General features: G+C 45.5%; 1 protein-coding gene across 1 annotated transcript in view; it reads left to right on the forward strand.

Annotated features, from left to right (window-relative positions):
• bbs9 (Bardet-Biedl syndrome 9) overlaps positions 1-25,000 on the forward strand; it is a 122,670-nt gene that overhangs the window by 27,552 nt on the left and 70,118 nt on the right. Inside the window, exons 11-19 of the mRNA XM_079746424.1 lie at positions 425-501; positions 1,873-1,926; positions 2,172-2,274; positions 10,792-10,896; positions 14,186-14,200; positions 16,832-16,972; positions 17,327-17,422; positions 17,719-17,891; positions 18,101-18,253. Of these exons, the coding sequence (XP_079602550.1) occupies positions 425-501; positions 1,873-1,926; positions 2,172-2,274; positions 10,792-10,896; positions 14,186-14,200; positions 16,832-16,972; positions 17,327-17,422; positions 17,719-17,891; positions 18,101-18,253 (917 nt within the window). The remainder of the gene's footprint in view (positions 1-424; positions 502-1,872; positions 1,927-2,171; positions 2,275-10,791; positions 10,897-14,185; positions 14,201-16,831; positions 16,973-17,326; positions 17,423-17,718; positions 17,892-18,100; positions 18,254-25,000) is intronic.

Genomic DNA, 25,000 nt, shown 5'->3' on the forward strand with positions numbered 1-25,000 from the left:
GAAAAATGTACAGCCTTTTTTTAAATCCTTTTTTTTTTTTTTTTTCATCATTGTATCGTCCTAGCATTGGTAGGGACTGCATGGATTCTGGTGTTGGCACAGCTGGCAAAAACATTGTTCCTCTGGTAGAATTAAGCGTTTCCATGGTAACAGCATATTAGAGCTGCTGTATCGTTAGAGAAGGCATGATGAGGGAGGGATCCTTCAGGGTTAATTGGCTGGAGTTCCACTGTGGTGTGACCGCAGTCCCAATCAGGAGGAGGTTGAGGGCTCGGGTGGAGATGCAGTCCACCATATGACATGCACACTATTCTGTATCTAGGCCTCGTCTCTCTTCCAGTAGTCCTGATCCTTTGGACGGGGAGCCCTTAGGGAAGGTGTGGTGCTGAAACGCTGAGTAATGTTAGTCTTTGTTTGTCATCAGACATCCTGCCCAAGGCTGACAGCGAGGAGGCCGTGACCGTCACCACTGCTGTCTCATCCAGCATGGACATCCCCTCGGTATACACACACACACATACACACACACACACTCACACGCACTCGCACGCACTTACACACGTAAACACACACAAACACCAGATGCACACGCATGCGCGCACACGCAAACATTCACCCACACACACCAGTGCACCCTCTGAGAGACACACACACACACACACACACACGCACACACACACTGTGTATGAGCCTGTGAAACACACGCACTTTACACACAATCATTATCCACACAAAAATCACTCACCCGTTCACCCCACCACACCCCTGCAATACACAACCGCATCAACGGCAAGCACACACACTCACAGAGACCATTACGTCATGCTGTAAACACATATGCTCTCCCGAACAACTCTCAAACATGAAGCGAGACGCAGACCCAGCCCTCAGGCATGGTGGAGAGACAATCTCCAAGGTGGAGCCTCCGCCTCGAGCCAGCTCATGATAGCATGAATCACCACCCCCCACCCCTCACAAGAATCCCCTCATGTTCAAAAGCACAGACCCTGTGCGAGAGTCCTCGTCTCTCCTCCGGCCCCAGCCCCAGTTATCTGCACCGTTCCTCCCGACCTTTCACCCCCACCCCCCCCCACCCTATCGTCGCCGGACATAAACCTGGGGGCAGAATGTCAATGGCAAAGGGATCTGAGGTGCCGTGCTTTAGGGTCCTGATTGGAGGGAGAAAGAAAGAAGGAAAGGAACTCAGACAGACAGAAACGTTGCCCTTTAAACTGCGTTAAAAAGTGATTCAATAGAGCCAAATACATGGATTTAGGGCTGCACGATTATGGGAAAAATCATAATCACGATCATTTTGTTCAATATTGAAATCACTATTATTCAAACGATTATTTTTGAGTTTGAAAACATGTTGTATTCATTCAGCATGTCTCTCCCAAAAAAATAACTTTGTAACTGAGGACTTTGAAAATTCGCCTTAAAAAAATACACAAAATGGTCAAAAAGAATGTTCCAATCTAAAATAATATACAGATATGTATCCAGCTGTTCTGCCCTTTCTATAAAACATTAAATAAAAAAATATATTAAAAAAACAACTTGATTATGTTAATTTTGTGATCGTTTGACGCTAAAATCGAAATCGCGATCAAAATTCGATTAATCGCCCAGCCCTAGATGGAGTCTGTGAATAACTTGTACATTCATAAATGCATGATTGACAATATTCAGTATACCATATCTGATCTTCAACACCAAATTGGAATTACTTATTTAGTCTTTAACTTACACACCACCGAATCCCCGGAAATACACTGAATTGTAATGCAGGTACTACATCACCGGCATTACAAGTCATATGCATATCTGGTGTAGATGCATCATGTTGAATTTGAATGCTTCTGTCTACAGCAAGCGCTGATTCAGGACATCGATGGCCTGCCTGTCCCATCGGTGACTGTCAAGGTGAGCAGCTCGTCACACTGATGACTTCACAAACATCCACTCCGACGACGCATTACCTCATCGGGCTGCCCTTCCTCTCTGTCTCTCTTTTGATTATTTCTCTGTCTTGCTTTTCCTCTTTTGCTCTCTCTCTCTTACTTTTCCTCTTTCGCTCTATCTCTCTTACTTTCCCTCTTTCGCTCTGTCTCCAACTTATCCTCTTTCACTCTCTCTCTCTTACTTTCTCTCTCTCTTTCTCCCTCTAGGTGAAGGTCAAGTCCAGCTGTGTGATGCAGGGGACCAAACTGACCATCAGCGTCCGGCCCCCTCTGGCAGTCTCTCAGGACCAGTTCACGCTGGAACCAATGGGTGAGTCGATAAGGAAGTGTTCTCTGTTTGGTTGGCCGGTTAAATCCATGTCCCATCAACACATTGGCTGATTGAACGGTCCTTCACAATATAACTGCTTCTCCCTCCCTCTCCCTCTCTCTATAATGCTATGTTTAATTCCTGTGAACCATTCTGCTTCAAGGCCTATCATGTCTGCATCTCAACTCTGCTAAAAGCCAATTGAAGCAGGTCAAATCGGCTGCTGTTTGTAATCATTTTTAATAATACAAATACACTAATGTGATCCTAGTTTGTCTTTGAAGCAACACAGTGCTTATTTAAAAGGTTATGTAAACAGCGTAATGCCTGATTAAGGGCAGCTTGATTTTTCTCTAAATCTCCCCTGTCATTCATCACATGTAAATGCGTTTAGGACAGGCAGAGGCCAAATGGGGGCAATCTGCTCTAGAGAAGCAGGACACGGTCTTTGGCTCTGAAACAAGGAAAGCATTTATAGAAGGCACCACATAAGCAATTAAGTAAATCCATAACTCGTATAACAGAACTTTATAACAAATGTGTTTTTTGGACAGACTAAATCTGAAACTGCAATCTGCAGCACTATGCCAACACCACATTACACCGCCTTGATGATAGTAAAGAGCGTTTTCCCTGTGGAGGAGGGTAATCGGATCTTCACATATATACATAGGGAGGGTTTCCTGCTATCCAAATGCCCGGGTCTCATACAAACGCATTAACGACAATATTGTTGTGAACGGATTACTATCCGTAATCAGGGATACCGAAGGGAAGTAAACAAGACCTGTTGCCACCACTTCCTGTTAGCGCACTAGCTAGCGAGCTACCTAGCTGCGGGTGGGTTGATTGGCACGGTTCGGGGGTCTCTCCGGGCTGGTGGTGGCGGAGGCTTTTCAGGGGGACGGCGGCTGAGTGTTTAGAAGCAGGATGAAGAGGGCTAAGCCACAGCCTGCTGGTGAATCATGGCACCACTAAAAACACACTCAGTGTTTATGGCGGTTTAGCCAGCGGTGGAGCCGGTCACATTCAGAAGCCACAGATACATTCACACAAGGGGAAGACAAATACAGGACATTTCCGCTGCACGCTGGCATACTATAAACAGACACACAAACACACACACGTATCTACACACTGCTATGTATAAATGCATAAACATGTCACATGAAAAGCCAATGAACGCACCTACACTCACACACACACACACACACACACACACACACACATGCACACAGTGTGCTAATGGTGTGTGGGTGAGCTCTTTGTCTTCCTCCACACAGAAGTCTGGCGCTGCGTTCCACCAATCAGTCATCAGCTTTCTACAAAGAAACCTGAGACTCACACACACACACACACACACACACACACACACACACACACACACACACACACACACACACACACACACACACACACACACACACACACACACACACACACCTCCACCGGAAATCATCCACCTGCAAACATGCCACACACAGACACAAACATCTACTTAAAACAATGCAATTAGTCATAAACTCACGCAAACACGCATAAGCAACGACAACACAAACAAGAAATACAGACGTCTTATACGCTGGGCACCTCCCTGAGGTGACCCCCCCCTATGGGCCCGGCCTGGCACGGTCCAGGGTTTACAGGACCACCGTGGCGGCCTGGAACCGCGGGGTCTGGACCCAAACGGAGCGGCACTTCCACTGAGCCATGACCGCCTTAATGGAGGCCCCGAGAGTTGTAACGGAAGGCCGGCACCCTAAACACACATATATACATAAGACCCCAACTCATAGACATACACACTGCACACACACACAGACACACACTCACTCAAGACATATGCACACATGCACACACGCACAAACACACAAACAAGCACACACACACACACACACAAACACACACACATATAGACATATACACACACATAGAGACATATACACACATACACGAACATACATGGATATATACACATGCACACACACACACATATTCAAAAAAAATACAAAAAATGCACAAACATCCACATGCATGCACACGCACAAATAGGGACTCCTATACTCAACCAAAGACATATACACCAAACTTCTGTTTCACACCCAGTTTTTTCACGAGTTGAAGTCAAAGACACACACACACACCCACATATACATCAACTCTCAAACAAACACACACACACACTCACTCATACATTTACATAAACACACACACACTTATAGACATAAACACACACGCAAACATTCACATACACACACACTCTCACACATACAAATACACACAAATACACTCATAGACATATACACACACTCACACATTCACTCAGACACACACATACACACAAACATCCACATGGATGTGCAGACATGGACACATATGCTCACCAAAAGATGCAAACACAACACTTCTGTTTTCACAACAAGTTTTCAAGAGTTGAAATCAAAGACCTGAGTATTTTTCTTTGCATACAAAAGACTTGGTTAAAATCCATGTTGCATTTCATCTCCTAGATACTCCATCCACCTGACAGGTGTGACATATTGAGATGCTTATTAAACAGCATGATTATTGCATAGGCGTGCCTTGGGCTTGTCACAATAAAAGTCACTCTGAAAATGTGCGTTATATCATACAACACAATGCCACAGATGTCGTTCGTTTTGAGCGAGCGCACAATTGGCATGCTGGCTGCAGTAATGTCTACCAGGGCTGTGAATTATTCATTTTTTTGAACAAAGAAAGGAAAGTCTTGGATCTTTATTTCCAATATTTCAACCGTTGTGTTTGTATTTTTGTTGATACATAAACACACACACACACACACACGCATCCACAAATCATGCGCACACACACAAACATCCACAGAAAACACCCATACACACACACACCAACACCGGCACGATACACACAAACACACACAAACACACACACACACAGAACAAGCACACACATCCGTAAAACAGCTAGTGCACGATCATACAGCGGGATTTCATGGAGAGAATAACACATTATATATAACCTACATGATGTGATACACATCTGGTTCACACATACACAAGGAGATACACACATTTCAATTGCTTTAAGGGAAATGTTGAGAAATATAGCGGTTTCTTTTGGGGAGACACAAATTTTACATCAGATACAAACGCACTCATAAATAAACCTATGCATGAAGACAGATACACACACACATACACACACACACACACACACACACACACACACACACACACACACACTCACACACACGCCTTAACCATATAAGCTGACAGCTAGTACAGACAGATGTTTAGACACACACGTTCAGGGGCAATTATGTAATTGTCTCTGCGTGCACACACACACTAGATCATGCACTAACACAATTTGATGCGAGCAGACCCTTTACACACAGCTCTGACGTACTTGTACACACCAGTCACATAAATCTCTCTTTCCCTCGCCCTCTCTCTCCCTCTTTCTCTCCCTCTCTCCCGCTCCCTCTGTTATCGTCTCCTCTGTCTCTGTTTCTTGTCATCCCTCTATCTCTTCATCTCTCATACCTAACTCTCTTTGGCTCACCTCTCCCTTGTACTCCCGATTCATCTGGACTCTCTCGCTCCCTTTGTCACCCTATAGCTCTCTCTCTGCCTGTGTTTTATACAACTCTCTCATCGCTCAATTATTTCAGCCCTATAATATATATACTGTATATATTGCATACAATAATACTCTGCCACACAAACATGTGATTCTCCCCTGTGTGTATGTGTGAGAATAAATGAGAGAGAGAGAGGGAGATCAAGATCGGATTAGCTTTGCTCCATGTGTTTTTGATTCTGCTCTCAGTGTGAGTCCAGATTGGGCGTTGGTAAGCTATTATGAATGTGTCGCTCTTTGCGTGTGTATATTTTTGTGGTGTGTGTGTGTGTGTGTGTGTGTGTGTGTGTGTGTGTGTGTGTGTGTGTGTGTCCACTAGGGGAACGGGAGCAGGACAGTGATGTAAAAGTCACACAGAATATATATATATATATATAGTTGTGTGTGTGTGTGTGCGCCTTCCATCCCAGCCCTCTGCTGTCCCGTGTCCCCCGGGGTAGGGTGGGGGCGCGGGGTGGATGGGTGGGTAGGTAGCACATTTTGACTTTTATTGTTATTCTACTCTTTATTTGTCTCAGATGGCAGCTCATTTCCCATTTCCCAACACACTAGCACCTTTGTTCTCCCTCCCTCCCTCGCTCTCTCCTTCCTTCTCTCACAGGCACATGGGCTTTCTTTTATTTCTCTCATTCCCTCTCTCTCTCCGTTTCACTCTGTTTGCTTTATGTTCTATCACTCAGCCACACCTTTCTTTGCTTTATGTCTGTATTATATCTTGCTTTCTATCCACCTATCTGTTCTCTCTCTCTCTCTCTCTCTCTCTCTCTCACTCTCGCTCTCTCTCTCCCTCTCTCTCTCTATATATAATTTCACTCTTTAGGCCTCTCTCTAGCTCTCTCCATCTTTTACTTTTTCGTCTCACTCTGTCTCTCGATCCTCTTTGTAGACTCTTAAGTAACGAGTAAATTGCCGGCTTATGGTGATTTAACAAAGTCTTGCTAATTCACTTGTTCCTAAATATATGAACATACCTTTATTCAACCATTTACGTTGTGTTTACAACATTTGTTTGTTTTGGTTGATAAATCCATGGGCACAATTGCTTATCCCATTTTTGGATCAAACCTGTCATTATTTAGGCATTTTAAGTAATTTCCCACATTTTCTGAGTTTGCCGCTGGTAGTGTCTACACCACAAACAAACACATGAATTCACTTCACACGCACCACATTCCGCATAGCTGCACATCAGACCATTTTAAACATGTTGACACGGCCAAGGGTTGGTGCAATAGACAGGCTTAGTTTATTATGTGTCATTATGTGCATGCTTTGGTAGGATTCAACAATACAGACTTATTGGATCATGAGCATTCCCATGGTGCCATGGAGCCTTTCCTTACCCTTACCGTAACAACATAACCCCTTACATTGATTATCTTAACAACACTTACTCCTCAACCTTCCCTTACTTAACCTTTTTTTTTTTTTTCTTTATTATAGGGTTAGGGTTAATGAATGCCTGAACTTCATGCCAAAACTTAACCAATCTAGCCTTATACCTAAAGTTTAAGCATTTTCTGCCTAAACATAACATTTCCCACACCTTGGGAAAAACATTTTTCCCAAGGCTTTTGGTTCTGTTTGAAATAAGCGTGGACTCAAGCGATAACACACTGATTTGACCGGTTAATGTGATAATTGTTAACGGGCTAACAGGGGACAGCAGGGGAATAGCTGTTTACAAGGTAAAGGTCATCCCCGAGACATGAGCAGAGGCCAGACCCAGAGAGGTCAAAGGTCATCGCCTAACCCCACCCTGATGTGCACTCCAGATTCCTACTTAAATGTTTTTGGACTTGAAGTGTGAGACACACAACCACACACAGCAGCACACAGCCACACACACACACACACACACACACACACACACACACACACACACACACACACACACACACACACACACACACACACACACACACACAGCCACGCACAGCCACGCACAGCCACACACATCCACACACAGCCACACACATCCACACACACATTAACACACACACACACACAGCAACACACACAAACACAGCCACACACAATCAGACACACACAGACAAACACAGATGCAGTTACATAGGCAAATCCATGGGTGTATGGCCACTTGAATAGCAAACAAAAACATGTGCATGCACAAACCTTTTAAACAGTAGGTTGGTACACACCACACCCTAAAGTCTCACCTCTCTGTGTGCGGTACATGCCCCCCTCTCAGCCCCACTTGACCTCTGACCTCTGAGCTTACCCATACGGACAGAGCTAGGGTTACGCTGAGCTGTCAGCATTTCTGGCCTCAACCGCAAGGAAGAGTAACACACACGTGCACACACACATTATGTGTTTTATACGTGATGATGTTAAAAATACATCACCATTTGAAATGAGAGTTATATGAAGCATAGAGAGGGCTTAAGAGAGACACACCCTATGGGAGCCAGGTCAGAGCCACATTGACAGACGTGAATATAAGATGTATATTTATGTAAAGAAAAATACGAGGAGCCAAGGGTCATTGTTGAGCCGTTTTCTCTCCTTTGTGTTTTGTGTTGGCCTTAGTGCTCTCGTTAATGGACCTGCTAACACTCAGAGCACTCTCACCTTTGACCCCTGGCTGACCCTAGGGCTAAAAGCCCTGTACTGAAAGACAGGATGAGGTGCGGACGAGAGAGAGAGGGACTGGAAAGAGCAAGAGTTTGGGGCAGGGAGAGAAGGAAAGACCAGAAGGTGGATGGAGAGAGGAGAGGAAGTGAGAGCATGATGGATGGCTGAGAAATGAAAGTTTAGGGGAGGACGTGGAGACAGGGAGAGAAGTGAAAAGGGGGAATTGAAATGGAGTGGAAGGACTGAAGTGATTGAGCGAGGGACAAGGGAGGTCAGGGGAGGTCAGGTGAGGCTGGCAGAATGTGGACAATGTCTCTCTCCACTGGGTTAATTTATTTTGTCCTGCCTTGGCAACAGGCCTTTCCACATCTACTCACTGTCTTGATTTTCACTTCTCAGCCTCTTTTTTTATTGGTCCTCTCTGCCACCCCCATGGTCTGTCTATCATCAAGTAAAGGGCTCTGCTCAGTTTTACATTGTGTGCGTGTGTGTGTGTGTGCGTGCACATTTGTGTGTGTGTGTGCGTATGTGTTTGTCAGTGTAAGAAGTAAAGTTAACCAGATATGGTGTTTGAACATAACATCTCTCTGCAGCTTGAAGCTTGAAGTGTACAACGCCACACATAAGCCACGTTTCTAAAGCAGGAACTTTGCCCAGGAACTAGGAATCTTTGGATGCACTCCAATGGTGCGTTGTCACCGCAGGAACCAGGGTCTAAATTATGTTCCAGGGACATTATCTTAACCCCCAATAGGTCCCTGCTCCTGGGGGGTTTACTTTCTAAAAGAACAGGAACTTTGGGGTTGGGGCTTTCAGCACTGAACATTTCTGATTGGTTTAGTACTCAAAGCATTTTATTTCAGCCATTTCAACATCTACAGCCGCAAACAGTTTTTTGTTAATTCCGAAATGCAGTAAATCACACATAGTTATTGCAGCCATAGAGATAAACTAGATTCATAGACACTATCGCTATCTGTTATGAGTGTTGATCATTCATCTCAATAACAGTCGACGCTACAAGCCAATGTTTACTTGCAATGCAGGACGTGACTATAGGTTGCTTTTGATAGCCTGATGGTATGTAGTTGGATCGCAACAGACTCATTTCGGATACCAACAAACATGGATGTATTAAAGAACGCACAACCACTTATCATTATCCCTCGCATCCGAGGGGTGGATGTCCATAATGGAACAGGATCACTTGATACGGGTTGTTCAGGTGATTTCCTCAGACAGCTGTCTGAGGAATTCACCTGAACGACCCGTTCAAATATACCAGATACAGATTCCGCTGTATCTGGTATATTTTAACCAGATACAGTGGAATAGATTAGGACAGACCTGTCCACTGGAATAGACTAAACTGATTTACAAGTCTGTCTGTTTCTGCTTGAGGTGGTTATGTAGAATGGATGGCAAACAGCACTGACAGACCGGGCAAATCCTCTCTTTCTCTCTCACACACACTCAAACACACACACACACACAAACGGCCCATAGCTTTGGTTCACTCACCTGTGGCAGACCATTCTCTTGAGGCTTGCTACGGAACATCACGCCCCATTACACCACCACACCACCCTCTGTGTTTGTGTGTGTGTGTATGTGTGTGTGAGAGAGAGAGAGACTTGCTGAAGCCATTAGCTGTAATATATCCTTTCCTCTCGTCTGTATTTGATCTCTGCCTTTTCTCCTGCATGTTTGCTCTCCCTTTTCTTTTTCTCTCTCTCTCTCTTTGAATCCCTCCTTGCTCTTAATCTCTCTCTCTCTCTCTCTCTCCCTCTCTCTTTCTCTCTCTCTCTCTCTCTCTCTCTCTCTCTCTCTCTCTCTCTCTCTCTCTCTCTCTCTCTCTCTCTCTCTCTCTCTTTCTCTTTCTCTTCTCTTTTCTTCTCTCTCGGTTTTGGGTTATTTTAAAGGAAGCTACAAGTCATCACCTCTCACATGTGTGTCTGCATGTATGTGTGTGTGTGTCTGTGTGTCTGTATGTGTATATGAGAGCTGGAGTGTGTGTGTGTGTGCATGTACTTCAGGGTCTGTTCAGTGTTGGCTATACTGTATCCTGTATCCTTTCAGTTCCTCGAAAAATGCTGATTCTTCATGTGTGTGGGAATGTGTGGGTCTTGCTGGCAATATGTCCCCTGTGTACCAGGGCCCCTACTGCAGTGTGTTTTCTCAGTATGCGTGTGTGTAGATATGATTATAGTCATGCTCATCAAAATCTGCATCATCATGTAATAAAACTAATAATACAACTTTTATTTTGTACTCTAGGTGTGGGATCCTCCACTGTAGTGGCGTTCTCTGCGTTCCTGAACGGCCACTACCCCCCTGCTGATCTGAGTGGAGACATAGCAGTGTCATACAGCTCCCCTACAGGTATGCACACGCCATCTCTGTCACACACACACACACACACACACACACACACACACACACACACACACACACACACACACACACTCCACATCTATACTCAGACACTTTCTATCGTACACAAACACACACACACACACACACACACACACACACACACACACACACACACAAGCCCTCTCACATGTATCAACAGTCCAAACTACACTCTAACCAAGCTGCTAATCGTGAATCACGAGCACTTGGAAATCATGCAGTAACCATAGTGACGGTTAACAAATCAAGCGTGTTGGACAGCCGCTGTCTCCAACAGAGCTGACACGTCCACTTAGTTCAATCACCCAAACGTTCACCCCAAGAGCTCCACCTTCACATGCAAACGCCACATGTTGCCACGGCAGCCAGCTGTTTCGGGCTAGACCCAGTGTTTTCTGTTAGCACCGGCGATGCTAAATGCTAAAATGTCGCATCCGCCGAATGGAAAACCCCACAAAGTTTAAGGGCAGGCACATGCGTGGAGCGATCATAAAAATATCAATAACATCAACACAGCTGTGGATGATATTGCCGTACTGAAAAACAAACGCAACCAAAAACCCCAGCAGTCATCACCCTCCGAGAGCAGGCACGGTGCCGGGCCCCTGGGCTCCTGGACGGCAGGGACCTGCGTATGGTCAGAGCCCGCCAGGATGGGTGTACCGGCGCCGGGCATGGTGGCCCGTGGACAACCCCTGTTGGACGGGGCCTGGCCGTGGGTGCTGTGCGTGTACGTGCGGCGTGTGTGTGTGTGTACGTGCAGGCTCGTGCTGCCAGGGCCGACCAGGCCCTCTGTCTGGAAGATATTACTTACTCTCTGCAAAACTAACAAAAACTCTCTTTATTTCAAATGTCACAGGCACACACTTTTTCTCTTTTTTTTTCTCTCATAATCCAGATTTTTATCCTTGTTCAAAACCCAGCCCGCTGCAGTAGAAAGGGCCCTTTAAGCCCCGGCTGGTATTGTTTCCTTTGGACCGGCCCTGGCTTGGAGCGCCTCGCTGTTCTCCATTAACAGTGAAATGACATGGAAAGGTCCCTGGGAGGAAACACGGGCACGTGGTTTCTACTTTATTTTATTTTATTTGGTTTTATTTTATTTTGGGTTTGTGGTTTTCCTTTATTGTCATCCTAAAAATAGCCACAAAGGAGAGCCAACAAGCGTGCAGACTAGGGAGCAGCTTTTACAAGCTGTGTGTGTGTGTGTTTGTGTGTGTGTGTGTGTGTGTGTGTGTGTGTGTGTGTGTGTGTGTGTGTGTGTGTGTGTGTGTGTGTGTGTGTGTGTGTGTGTGACTGCCTGTTGTGGTTTATCTGTGTGTGTGTGTGTGTGTGTGTGTGTGTGTGTGTGTGTGTGTGTGTGTGTGTGTGTGTGTGTGTGTGTGTGTGTGTGTGTGTGTGTGTGTGTGTGTGTGTGTGTGTGTGTGTGTGTGTGTGTGTGTGTGTGTGTGTGTGTGTGCGTGTGTGTGTGTGAAGAAGTGGGGTTTTGGTGTAAGTATGTGTGGGTGCTTGTGTGTGTTTGTGTTTTGGATGTATGGATATAGAATGGCTATTGGGTGGGATTTGGGGGGATGGGGAAGCCAGCAGGAATTTTAGCAGAGGAAGGAAGAGGAGGCAGGCCAGGATGGAGGGATGTCGAGAAGAGAGAAAATAGAGAGAAAGATGGAGAGATTTGTAATGTATACAAGGCTGTAACGTGAGAGAGTTGGAGAAGGGGAGGTTGCATGCCATCGTGGAAAAGGAAAGAGAAAGAGACGAATGGGAAACACACACACACACACACACACACACACACCACACATGCACACACACGCACATGCATACACACACATGCATACCCACAAACACACACACACACATACAGAAGAAGATTTTTTCTTTTTATCTCTATCTCTTTCTTTCTCCCCATCAAGAGAGTAATTATCGTAAACCTTCCCCTACCTGCTACACCCCTGCCCCAGCTACAGCCTCCGCCCTTATAAGGCCCTCTCCGCCCAGGGATCGACATTTTAAGGACACTCTTGACTTCTTAAGCCCTTCAGAGAAAGATTGACAATAGCTTGACATGTTACAATCTACAGGGATTTTCATTTTAGCCCTTCCGATCCTGTTACACACACGCACGCACGCATGCACGCACACACGCACACCAAACATGGCCCCCTAGCTTAACCTTTAGGTAGCTTCAGTTCACATGCATGGACATTTTTTTATTGTCTCTAATGTCTACGTATCATGTATGTGAGTGAAAAACATTCATTCATTCATTCATTCTTTCATAAAACACACACACACACCAAACACACACCAAACACATACGTACTTAGACGAAACACACACACACTTTCTCTCAAAACATGACAATAGGCTAAACAACCTCTTAGGCTTTCAACTAGATAAATATATACATATTTAGTTTGGATGACTCCCCCTAGAGCTATTTTGTTTTATTCTGTCTTGTTTGCCTGTCTTGTGAGTATACTACTATCTAATAACACAAGTATCATCAAAACATTGTTTGATCATCCCGTCCCAGGAGGAAGGAGGGATTTCACTTTAACATACAGGTGTCAGTGTGTGCGTGTTTGTGTCTGTGTGTGTGTGCGCGCGCATGGACACGTGAGTGCGTTGCTGTGACTCATTCAACGTTTATGCTTTAGTGTTATCTGCCAATCTCCTTCTCTCTCTTTGTCTCTCTCGGTTTAGCGTTTCTATCGCTCGGCCGTTATCTCTCCCAGCTGTTAATGTGTTCCTTGAGCGCTCTGTGGAAACCGCAGCACTCAGTGGCCGCGCTCTGACTGTGGAGAGTGCTCATCGGCATAACAACACGACATGACTGGTTGTACTAGAAAGCTCCCAGTGACTCCCGGTACTGGACTGGTTATATCGGGAGGCTCCTCGTGAAAAAAAGAGCACATTCCATGTCCCAACTCAAGTGTCTGTCTCGCCCTCTCTCTCTTAAGCCCGAACCCCGTCACAAAAGCTGTAACCAACCAGAAACCATCAATCAGAAGGGACTTGAACTCATGGGTCTGAATTTGGGATTGGAGATACATGACACTAAGGATCAGGGGCTCAGAGGTATTTTGCGCAAGGATACTACTGGATCAAACCCAGTAGTATCTGGGCTGGGAGGCGTGATCAATATGTTTAAACTATTAACCATTCCAGCCTTTCTGTTGTTTTATTTTCTTTTTTCTTTTCTTCATCGCCTATCACTCTCCCCTCTCTCTCCTTACACCTTTCTTCTCCTCTGCAGAATTGAACCCAAAAGGTAAGTAGTAGGGTCAGTTCTGTAGCCTAGAATAGTACACACACATACACACACACACACACACACACACACACACACACACACATACATGCTCACCCACGTACACATGCGCTCTCCCTTTTACACACACACATACATGCACACACACACTGTATTGTATATACAGAAAGAGCCTACCGCCTGCGGTTTATATTCCTGTAACATGATAGCTGACGACACAAGGAATGAACACACACACACACACACACACACACACACACACACACACACACACACACACAAACCCAAGGTCTGCAGCGCTTTCATGAGAATCAAAGCCTGTGTTAGACACACATACGTCAAGTCACACTCACAAAGCTCCTACCACCCTAATGACATGAGTAAATATTCAACAGTTACTTTAGACTGTGGACCCTCCACTGAAATAGCAGTGGCTCCTAATGCCCAATACTATCAAATGACATGTAGTCACTATTATGCTATTACTACACACACACACCCTCTCACACACGCAGACGCACACAAGCACACGCACACACTCATACACACACACACACACACACACAGGAACACGCACACACACGCACGTGCACATGCACACACCCAAGCACACCAGCTTGGTAGCATTTGTTTTAGACTGTATGTAGTCATGTGCTTTTTAGTGTCGAATGTATTGCTTAACTTGGAGTGGATTTGGAGACAGTCAAGGAGTTTACATGCACACACACACATTCAAGTAACACACTTTGTATTACACACATCTATTTTTAATTCCTTGCCATCTCATGTATGTACACACATACACACTTTAATATACAGACACTAAACTTGATATGAAGATATGCGTCAGAGTGCGTGTGTGTGCGTGTGTGTGTGTGTGTGTCTGACATCACTTAAGCTTTGGTAAGAACATGATCCCATGGTCCTCTATTCAAACAAACTGTGGTTTATCTCTCACTCGCTCTCTTACTCACTCACACACACACACAGACACATGTTTAACAGAGTGCTTCCAAATAATTGGAATCAGAGTCCTCGGTGACAGCGGTTCAGTTGAATTCTGCCAGGGCACTGACAGAATACAGTTATATAGTTATATAAACTCTCCCCCCCCCCCCCCCCTCCTCATTTCCAACTATAGGACTTTTACTTTGAAAGAAACTATCGCCCTCTTTCACTCAAGTACTCACAATGACACATTTCAGCCCGATTTTTTTTTTTTATTATCAACTAATTAATTAATCCTCACGCATCTAAATGCATGTCTAAAGTGTACGTATCAGGGAATACCCCTGGTAGCCTTTTTTGTGTAACAACGATTTATTTGATCCTTTTTAAGACAGCAAGTTCACACACAGGAGATGTGGTACAAACTGATATTTAATGCCATTTTTTATCATTACATGTGCCTTCTGATGTATGTTGTGAGGATGGAAACTCAAGTTATCTATTATGTCAACTAGTTTAAAGACTTCCTCTCCATAACCCCCCCCCCCCCCCCCCCAATCCAAATGACAGCATTAGTTAGATAAGTAATGTTGGTTGTATCCATAGCAACACAGTGAAGCTGGCAGGCTGGATTCTTATTTTTTATAAATACTCAATGGTTTTCCTCATGTTTGCTTACGATTTAGCATGTAGGACAGCCAGATTCACAACTGCACACCTAAATATACACACACACATACTTCGCCTGAAATGTGTGACATGCTGACATGCTAACACCCAAAACAACGAAACTCTCATGACATGCACCACACACACACACACACACACACACACACACACACACACACACACACACACACACACACACACACACACACACACAGTCGTGAATAGCGGTGGTGATCTGAAGAAGTATAAGAGTATTTGTCTTGGCTGTAGTCTGTTCTTGTAGCTTGTTAGAACTGTTCTGTATGTTTTCCCTCTCCCCGCTCTCTCTCTAGTTCTCTAGGGCCACTCGAGTTCAATGTTTCACTTGGCCTTAAAGTGTGACACATGCGTTCATCATCTCATTCTCACCCTCTCATTCACTGTTTCACTCTCACCCGATGCTTGCATCATTAGCCCTCCTTTCGTTCCCCTCCTTTCGAACACACACATACACACAAACAAACACATACACACACACACACACACACACACACACACACACACACACACACACACACACACACACACGTGTATGTTATCTCAATCTAGCGCTCTCTGTCCCTCTCTTCCCCATCTCTTCCTCCACATCCAGCCATATCTCAACAACATCCTCCCTAGTGTTATTCCAGCAAGGTGTATGTGTTTGTCGGGCTGTACGCCCCCCCCATCTCCTCTCGTCATCTCTCCTCTCCCCTCCTCTTTTTGCTCCTCTTCCCTCCCCTCTCCCTTTCTTCTCCTCCCTCCCCCTCTCCTCCTGCTGCTCTCATCTCCTCCAAACAAAAGTGAATGACCACATGTGGTTCATCTGTGAAAGGAAGAACTCATAAACTCTATGAATCACAGGGCCGCTCAATCTCTGAGAACAGGGCGTTTTGGTCAGTCTTTTTAGTTCGTTGATGTTATCTCTCTCTCTCTCTCTCTCTCTCTCTCTCTCTCTGCCTCTCTGTCTCTCTCTCACTCCCCCCCCACACCCAGGTGTTCCCAGAGTGCATCAGTCCAGGTTTGATCTCCCGCTGGCGCTGGTGTGCATGTCCTCATCTCCCGCCAAGAGCGCCACACACAAGATCACCGTGGATACCAACAAGCCGCCCGTCAACCTCACCGCTGTTTTCCCAGGTACACCCCACATGCATGCACACATGCACACGCAAATATGCATACGCACAACACACTCACAGTACCAAGTCACAGAGACACACACTTAAACATGTACAGATATACACAGACACCTAAACACACCTAAACAAGTGAAAACAAAATCAACGTTACTGGTTAGAACTTTGTGTTACAATAACCACTAATCAAAGTAAAAAAGTTAACAAATGCACAGATGTTTGTGTGAAGAACTGTCTGTTATGTATAGATGTATCAAATCACTCTCTCGCTCTCTCTTTGTGACTGTCTTTCTGTCTTTTTAATCTGTCTTTGTCTGTCTGTCTCATCTCTCTTTGTCTGTCTCTTTCCCTCCAGAGTTCTATGAGAAGCCAGAGGAGAGCGATGGAAACAGTCTGGCGGTCCAGTTCCTCTCTGGAGCCCGCGTCACCGTACTGGCCTCCAAGACGTCACGTAAGACACAAATGCACGCACACACACAAAATCACACACAAAATCACACACAAACACACACACACACACACACACACAAACACACGATCACACACACACACACACACACACACAATCACACACGCACACACGCAATCACACGCACACGCGCACACACACACAATCACACACATACGCGCACACACACACACACAATCACACACTCACAAACACACACACTGGCTTGGACTATATTTCTTGGCAATTATGTAAATGACTATCTGTGTGTTTTGACTTTGATTGTGTTTGTGTCTCAGAGCGCTACCGTGTGCAAAGTGAGAGCTTTGAGGACATGTGGCTGGTGATCAAGGAGCTGGTCCAGAGGTTTGAGCATCACTTCACCCAGCAGGGGGTCAAAGATCTCCGCCACTCCTTCACCGGACCCCTGCCCTTGCCCGAGTACTTCCAGACCGTGGACAACCACTTCCAGGTACACACACCACACACACACACACACACACACACACACACACACACACACACACACACACACACACACATTCTTCACACAGTCCAGTTGTATGTCTGCATGTGTGTGTGTGTGTGTGTGTGTCTGAACGTGTGTGTGTGTGTGTGTGTCTGAACGTGTGTCTGTGTGTGTGTGTGTGTGTGTGTGTGTGTGTGTGTGTGTGTGTGTAGCTGCGTGTGAGCGCCCATCAGTACCAGGACCTGCTGGCTGAGCGAGCGGTCCAGTTCCGAGCCATCCAGCGGCGGCTGCTGACCCGCTTCAAAGACAAGACCCCCGCCCCCCTTCAGAACCTGGACAGCCTGCTGGACGCCACCTACCACCAGGTCAGGGTCACGCACACACGCACACACGCACACAGCTCTGGCCACCGTTACCCCGTGAGCGGCAATCTGCACCGGAAATATGGGACTTCTGCATCTTCACCTTGAGGTTTTCTGAGTGTTTTTCGTTGCCATTAATTTTAGACGGCTTTTACAGATGATATGAGCTTTTTATCGTGATCAATGGTTGTTTTGGGGCTTACATGGTGGTATGCGATGGTTGTTTGGCTTGTTGATCCCGGTTTTCTGCTATCCTTAACTGGAACCAGGGAAACATTGTTGTCACAACAATTCAGTCTAAATTGATCGGTTGGGGGTTAATGGTCATGTTCTATTGGAAATATATTTGATTATTTTGTTCAAATGAAACAGCTAATGTAGCTTCTTAAAATGTGGGAAATCTCCCTGTCTTATTAATTAATATTGCTACACTCTCTAGGAGGGTTCAAATGGTTCATAGCCTACCAGGCTATGGACTATTCTATAAACCAGTTAAAACAAGCAAACGATCAATACGATTCAATCAAATAATGTCCAGCCATATCACCTATGCTGGGTGGGGGGGCTCTCTGTGCCGTAAAGTCTGCATCTGGTTTAAGTGGTTTGCGTCTTGATTTTATGTGGAATAATGGTAAAATCCCCACGTTGAGGCCCACCCTTTTAAAGACGTTAAAGTGATGTACATGTATGAACATTATACCGTAAACATGCATGCATACACACACGTGCATACATTTGCACACATGCACATATGCACACACACTAATGCACCCACACACACACAACCAGAAATGCAAACACACACACACATACACAAACATACATGCACACACACACAAAATGCACACACACACAAATGCACACACACAAATGCACACCCACGCACACAAATGCATACACACACACACACACACACACACACAGACACACACACACACACACACACACACGCCTACTCACTTACAATCCCAGATACAGTCGTATTTGCCTACTGCCTTACCTCTCTATGTTGATGTGTGTGAGTGTTGAAGTGGGTGTGTGTGGGTTTGGTGAGTGCACACACTCAGTGTGGGCTCCTATTCTTCTGATTTATGTACTTCCTGTATGAGACTGATGAGTTGTTAGCTAAATACCCCTGCAAGATTTACTGGGGACCACACACACACACACACACACACACACACATAAATATATATACTCACACAAACCTTTTTGGTCCAATGTAAATCATGCTGTCATCGCAACATCGTGTTATTTGACTAAATATGTGACAAATTATGAGACACAAGTGTGTTTTAGTGCAGCGGAAATATTTTCCTAACCCTTAACCTTAACCCATACACATACACTCATACAACTTCAAATCGCCAAACAAATTCACCTCAAGGTGACCCGATGAGTTGTACAGTAGCTAAGCTACCTACTGTGCCTCTCAACGGAAATACCTTCCTGTTGGGTTAACCTTTACTGCTCAAAGGTAAAGTGAAAAAAACAAAGGGGAACTGTTATCTGATTGAAAAATTATATTATTTATCTTGTCTGATGAAGACAAACGTTTAATTTCATTAATGTGTCAAATGTGTTCATGTTTTAGTTTGGGCAATTTGCTGCTGCCCCAGACAAGAACCGGGAGCCCAAACCTGTGAATTGTAGGGCCGCAGAAACACTACCCCCTAAACAATACAATGTAGACTTCCTCCAACCACACACATCTGCTCTGCCCACATACAAGCATATATTGTATATCAATGCACCTAGTGTGTTTGTTTGTGTTCTGTTCATCAGTAAGTACAGTCGATTCAGTGGCATTAGAAGTGTGTGAGTGTGTGTGTGTGCGTGTGTGTGTGTGTGTGTGTGTGTGTCTGCGCGCATCTGGTGTGCATGTACATCGGGTCGGTGATCCTGGCACATGCAGCTTCTGTGTGTGTGTCTATGTGTGTCTATGTGCGTGTGTGTCCTGTTTATGCAGCTTTGATTGGTGTTTGTGTTTATGGAAGTGCGGCATGTATGTATACTTGGTTGTATACGCCTTTTGGTTGCCGCGTATGTGTTTGTGTACAAAGTGGTGTGTCTGTCTTTTGTGTGTCTGTGTACACACACAATTGTCTGCCCTATTGCTGATGCCTGGGTTTCAGACGGTGGCTTGGCTTGAGTCCGCCTCAGTGTATTTCTGTGTAAGCTGTGTGTGTGTGTGTGTGTGTGTGTGTGTGTGTTGTGGGATGTCGGTCAGTGCCAGACACAGTGCCCACATGGGGGATGTATTGTTTCTGCTGGTAAAAATTCCTCGGTCTGCCTTCATGCACGCCTCCACTCTTGTCATTGTGTTTGTCTGTTTGATGCCCAGGGAAACCAGTCACTTCCAGTGGTTTCTCTTGTTATTCTGCGCTTTCCTTCAGATGTGTGTGTTTGTGTGTGTGTGTGTGTGTGAGTGAGTGGGTGTTATTGTGCAGTCTCTCTGCCATTGTAAAGTGATGGTTCCCTGATTCTGTTGTCTAAACCGGAGGTTAGCTTATTGGTCGTCGGGTTCCACTGTTCATTAGTCTCGTTAGCGACTCGTTAGTGTCTGTGTGACATCAGCATCACATCAGCCGCCTTAAAACGTGGGAATCTCTGAAGGGTTAAGCCCTCAGTGTAGCTGAGAGGAGCCATGCAGTGGTCGGCAACAGTTCATTCATTAAATTTACATTTGCTTTGGTTTTGAATGACTTTTGTTTGTGTGAACTTCATAGGGGGAATCTCGCTTGGGGAAGCCTTGTGTGAAGATGTTGAGGGCCAAGCGAGCAGACTAAATACTGAATGCTAAACGCAGACTAAATACTCGCCTGAGTGAGGTTTCCTCAACTTCTAGGTTATGGAAGCCTTGTCGTCTTGTAAACCTGTAACTGTAGCTCATAGCCTCTTTCTGGCCTTTTCCTTCTCTCTCTCTCTTTCTCTCCCTCGCTCCCTCTCTCCCTCTTTTTCTCCCTGTCTTTCTCTCTCTTTCTATCTCCCTCTCTCCCTCTCTTCCCGCCAACCCACGCCGGGCATGCGGGAAGTTTCTGACACACTATACACTGTAATGTATATACCCACCCCCCGTAATGGAACCTATCGACAAGCACTCGGAAGAGTGATGAACTCGTCAAATTAATAATTCATCTGTGTGTGAGGAACTACTATGGGGCCTGCCAAGCTGCTGGGTCCGCTCTCTGGGTCCGTCATCTCTCTGTGTCTCTCGCTTTCTCTCTGTTTTCCTGTTTCTCTTTCTCTCGCTCCCTGGAGCTTTCTCTATCTATCTTTATATAAATATCTATAGCTGTATATATATATATATATAAATATACATCAGTCTATCAATACATTTATCCATCTATGTATTTTTCATGTGTTTCCAACTCGGTGTAAAGGACAAAAAGCTGCTCAGTGTTCTCTCAAAGCTACATCTTACTCTAGTATTTTTGACAGCATTCGGGATGTAAAAGGATAGCATTTTTGCAACGTCATCATAACACCAGATGTTTCTCTTTTTCCCCCCCCCTTGGTCATCCAAGGGTGGTTTCTGTGGATATTTCTGCACTTCCTCGTGGAACCTAATCTCTCAGTTGTGATTGATGTAAGACCATCGGCCTGGTCACCAGAGGGCACCTTTAGCTTCTTATCATATTAAAACGAATTGCATATCTTCAAGAGTCCTTCATCCTCATCCAGACTCTGAATGTGTTCACGTCCACCCATCAGCTGACAGCCGCTGAACTCCTAGGGAAGGCTCCTCTCTCTCCCCGTCAGTGAACATGTGCTCCGGTTTATGGATTATAATATGTTAACGTGATTCCTATTAAAATCCTCCATCCGGTATTCAAATGATCCATCTCGGCTTGGGTTGGATCTTTCTTAACGGAAAACATATTTGTCTTCTTCTGTATGCTGGCTGTCTCTGACTATCTAAGGTAAAACAGGATAATACATCAGGGTCGTGGGTTGGCTGGGTAGGGTTCAACCCCCAGATTTGGGTACTAGGTTCAATCCCCAATGTCCACATCCTGCCTGTACACAACTAAAAGAAGGATGGCTAAACCATGCCTGCTCCTTATCTACAATGTAAGTCGTCTTGGATAAGAGGATCTGCCAATTATCCATAAGTGAATAGTAAGAATTTATATCTGTATGCTGAATGTAATGCAGATGTAACACTGCTTTTTAACCTTAAGCTCTGAGTTTTGGTGGTATAGTTTACAAGACAATTGTGGTTCTCTAAACACAGGCTTGGATGGGCAACACATGATCTTTGTATGCCTTATGCGTCTCTCTGCCATTTCAGTCCCATTAGCGTCCCCGCTCTTCATGTGCCAATGGTACAGGTTGCGATCACCGCGTGCGATTGTGTTTTTTCTCATGGCATTGAAAAATAAACATTGTGTTGTAGTGCAAGACCTGCTGCCGTATTTATTCAGGGCCTGGCACCACATCATGGAGTCGTTTAGAACTATCTGTGATCTCCAGAAGCTAGATCTATAGAACATCTAGAATCATCTAAAAACCTGCTGCAGCGTGACCTTAGAGCGACTCCAACATGATGGCTAACAACTGGCGGAGCCATCAAAATCCAATTAGAACGTCATAAGACTAGCTAGCAGTCATTCATTCTGCTATCTAGCATTAATTCATACTAGCAGCGTGTTTTTACATTGACCTGAACTCCAACACCAACCTGGTTAACCGTGCTGACCCTGAATCACCTAGACCCGATAAATGGAGCCTGGAGAAAGGAAACGTAGCTGGGGGGGGCGGGGGGTTAAAACAATGGTATCAGGCTTGTAAAAATTGCGGGGGGGACCAGCGATGGAATGTGCGACCAATTAGGTATGCTGTCGAATGAGGCATGTCTTTTCATTTGCGGGACCTGAAGGAATGCCTGCTAGGTGTCCACACATCACACTGGGGCCAGAAGAGGGGCTTTATTCGGAATTCCCCCCCTGGTTAACGTAATGTGTCTCCACAAGTCAGTGCCGGGTTTGTCCCTGAGAAACCGCAAGCAGATAAGGAAGAACCTGCTGTCTGTTGTCTTACAGGGTTGTTGTTCCCACTGTTGAAATCATCAGAGTTAGCCCAATTGATCACACACAAGACTGTGTGAGGCTGGGTGCATTTCTCCCAAACTTTACGACATTTGGCATAAAACAACACATGCATTGATATCTACAGACCTTCCAGAGGTTTTGATACTGAGCCTTACTGCTTTGTCGGTCAGAGGTAACATGGTCTATTGTGTGTGTGTTTGTGTGTGTGTGCATTTTTCAACCTTCTCCTGCTTATTTGAAAGCCGTCCATCACCCTGTTCTCTGTATTTCACACGCTCCCCTCTAACTGGCCTTTGATTAATCTGAGACAGGCACCTACAGGTTAGCCTAGCGCTAGCGTTCCTCAGCTAGCTGGCGTTTGGTTAATCAGAGGCAGGCGCCTACAGGCTAGCCTAGTGCTAGCACTCTGCTGGCTGCCGTGCTAGCCTCCTGGTGGGAGGAAGTTGTGGTGCTTTCACTCAGAAAGAAATTTGAGTTTGGGGGGGGGGGGGGGGAGGAAGTACAGGGATCACAGGGGCGTTAGTTGGGAAGCCTTTCGCTTTTCATAAATATTTGCCCGGTACTGTTTCCTGTGAGGTGTATGATGCCAGTCGTTTGTTAGTTTATGCGTTAGCGCGCCGGGCTAACGTTGCGCTCAGCGCTGTCTGGGAACCAGGACTCCGGGCCGGGCAGAGCCCAGCCGTGGCTCCCTGTAATTAGGAGTTCAAACGCTCGCTGACCTGGCTGACTGACAGGCCCTCAAAGGGCCTCTCTCCAGGGCCCCTAATGGAGGCCTCTGGCAGACAGCAGCCTGATTTATTTGGCCCCAAATGGAGCGCTAAACATGGCTAAACATAGCTAAACACAGATCCTACTGTGGACCTAAGACCCAGGTCTTGCTCACTCCTATCTGTGCTTGCGTGTTTATCTGTGTGTGTGTTTGTGTGTGTGTGTGTGTGTGTGTGTGTGTGTGTGTGTGTGTGTGTGTGTGTGTGTTTGAACGCACGTGCGGGTGTGTGAGTGTGTTCGAGCGTGTGTGCGACTCTCGTATCTGTGAGTGCTCAGGGCATATCTGTGTGTGCGGAAACACACTTGAGTGTAAACTTGTGTCTGAACTCGTGTGTCTAGGATTACCTTGCTAAGGTCGTCTCTCAGGTAGCCACTGTGTGTGTGTGTGTGTGTGTTTGCATACCAGATGAAAGGACCAGTGGGAGCTAAGGGACTTCCTCTTATTTCTCTTTCTCTCTCTCGTTTTCTCTCTAACACAAAAACACCCACACACATACACACATACACAAACACACACACACACACACACACAAACACATACACGCACACACCCACACACCCACACACACACACACACACAGACACGCACCCACACACACACAATAACATTTGCATTCTATTGCTTTTACTCGCATGCTCTTCCTACTTCGGCCACCTCTGTATCTTATCTTACTGTCACATAATCTAAAAATGACACACACACACACACAAGTGCCAAGGAGGCATGTACACTCTCAACGACATACGCACACACTCATCCACATGCACATTTAGCGGATGAATGGTGCATAGAGGGGTCATGGTGGTCTGGTATGTTTGTACTTAGACAGTATGTTTATGGGACTGTCTGTCTTATCAATGAATGGCTGTCTTTCATTCAGCTCATTGACACTCACCGCAGTGTGTGTCTGTGTGTGTGTGTGTG

Source organism: Pollachius pollachius (genome assembly GCF_949987615.1).
Source record: "Pollachius pollachius genome assembly, chromosome: 1".
Taxonomy (NCBI): Eukaryota; Metazoa; Chordata; class Actinopteri; order Gadiformes; family Gadidae; genus Pollachius; species Pollachius pollachius.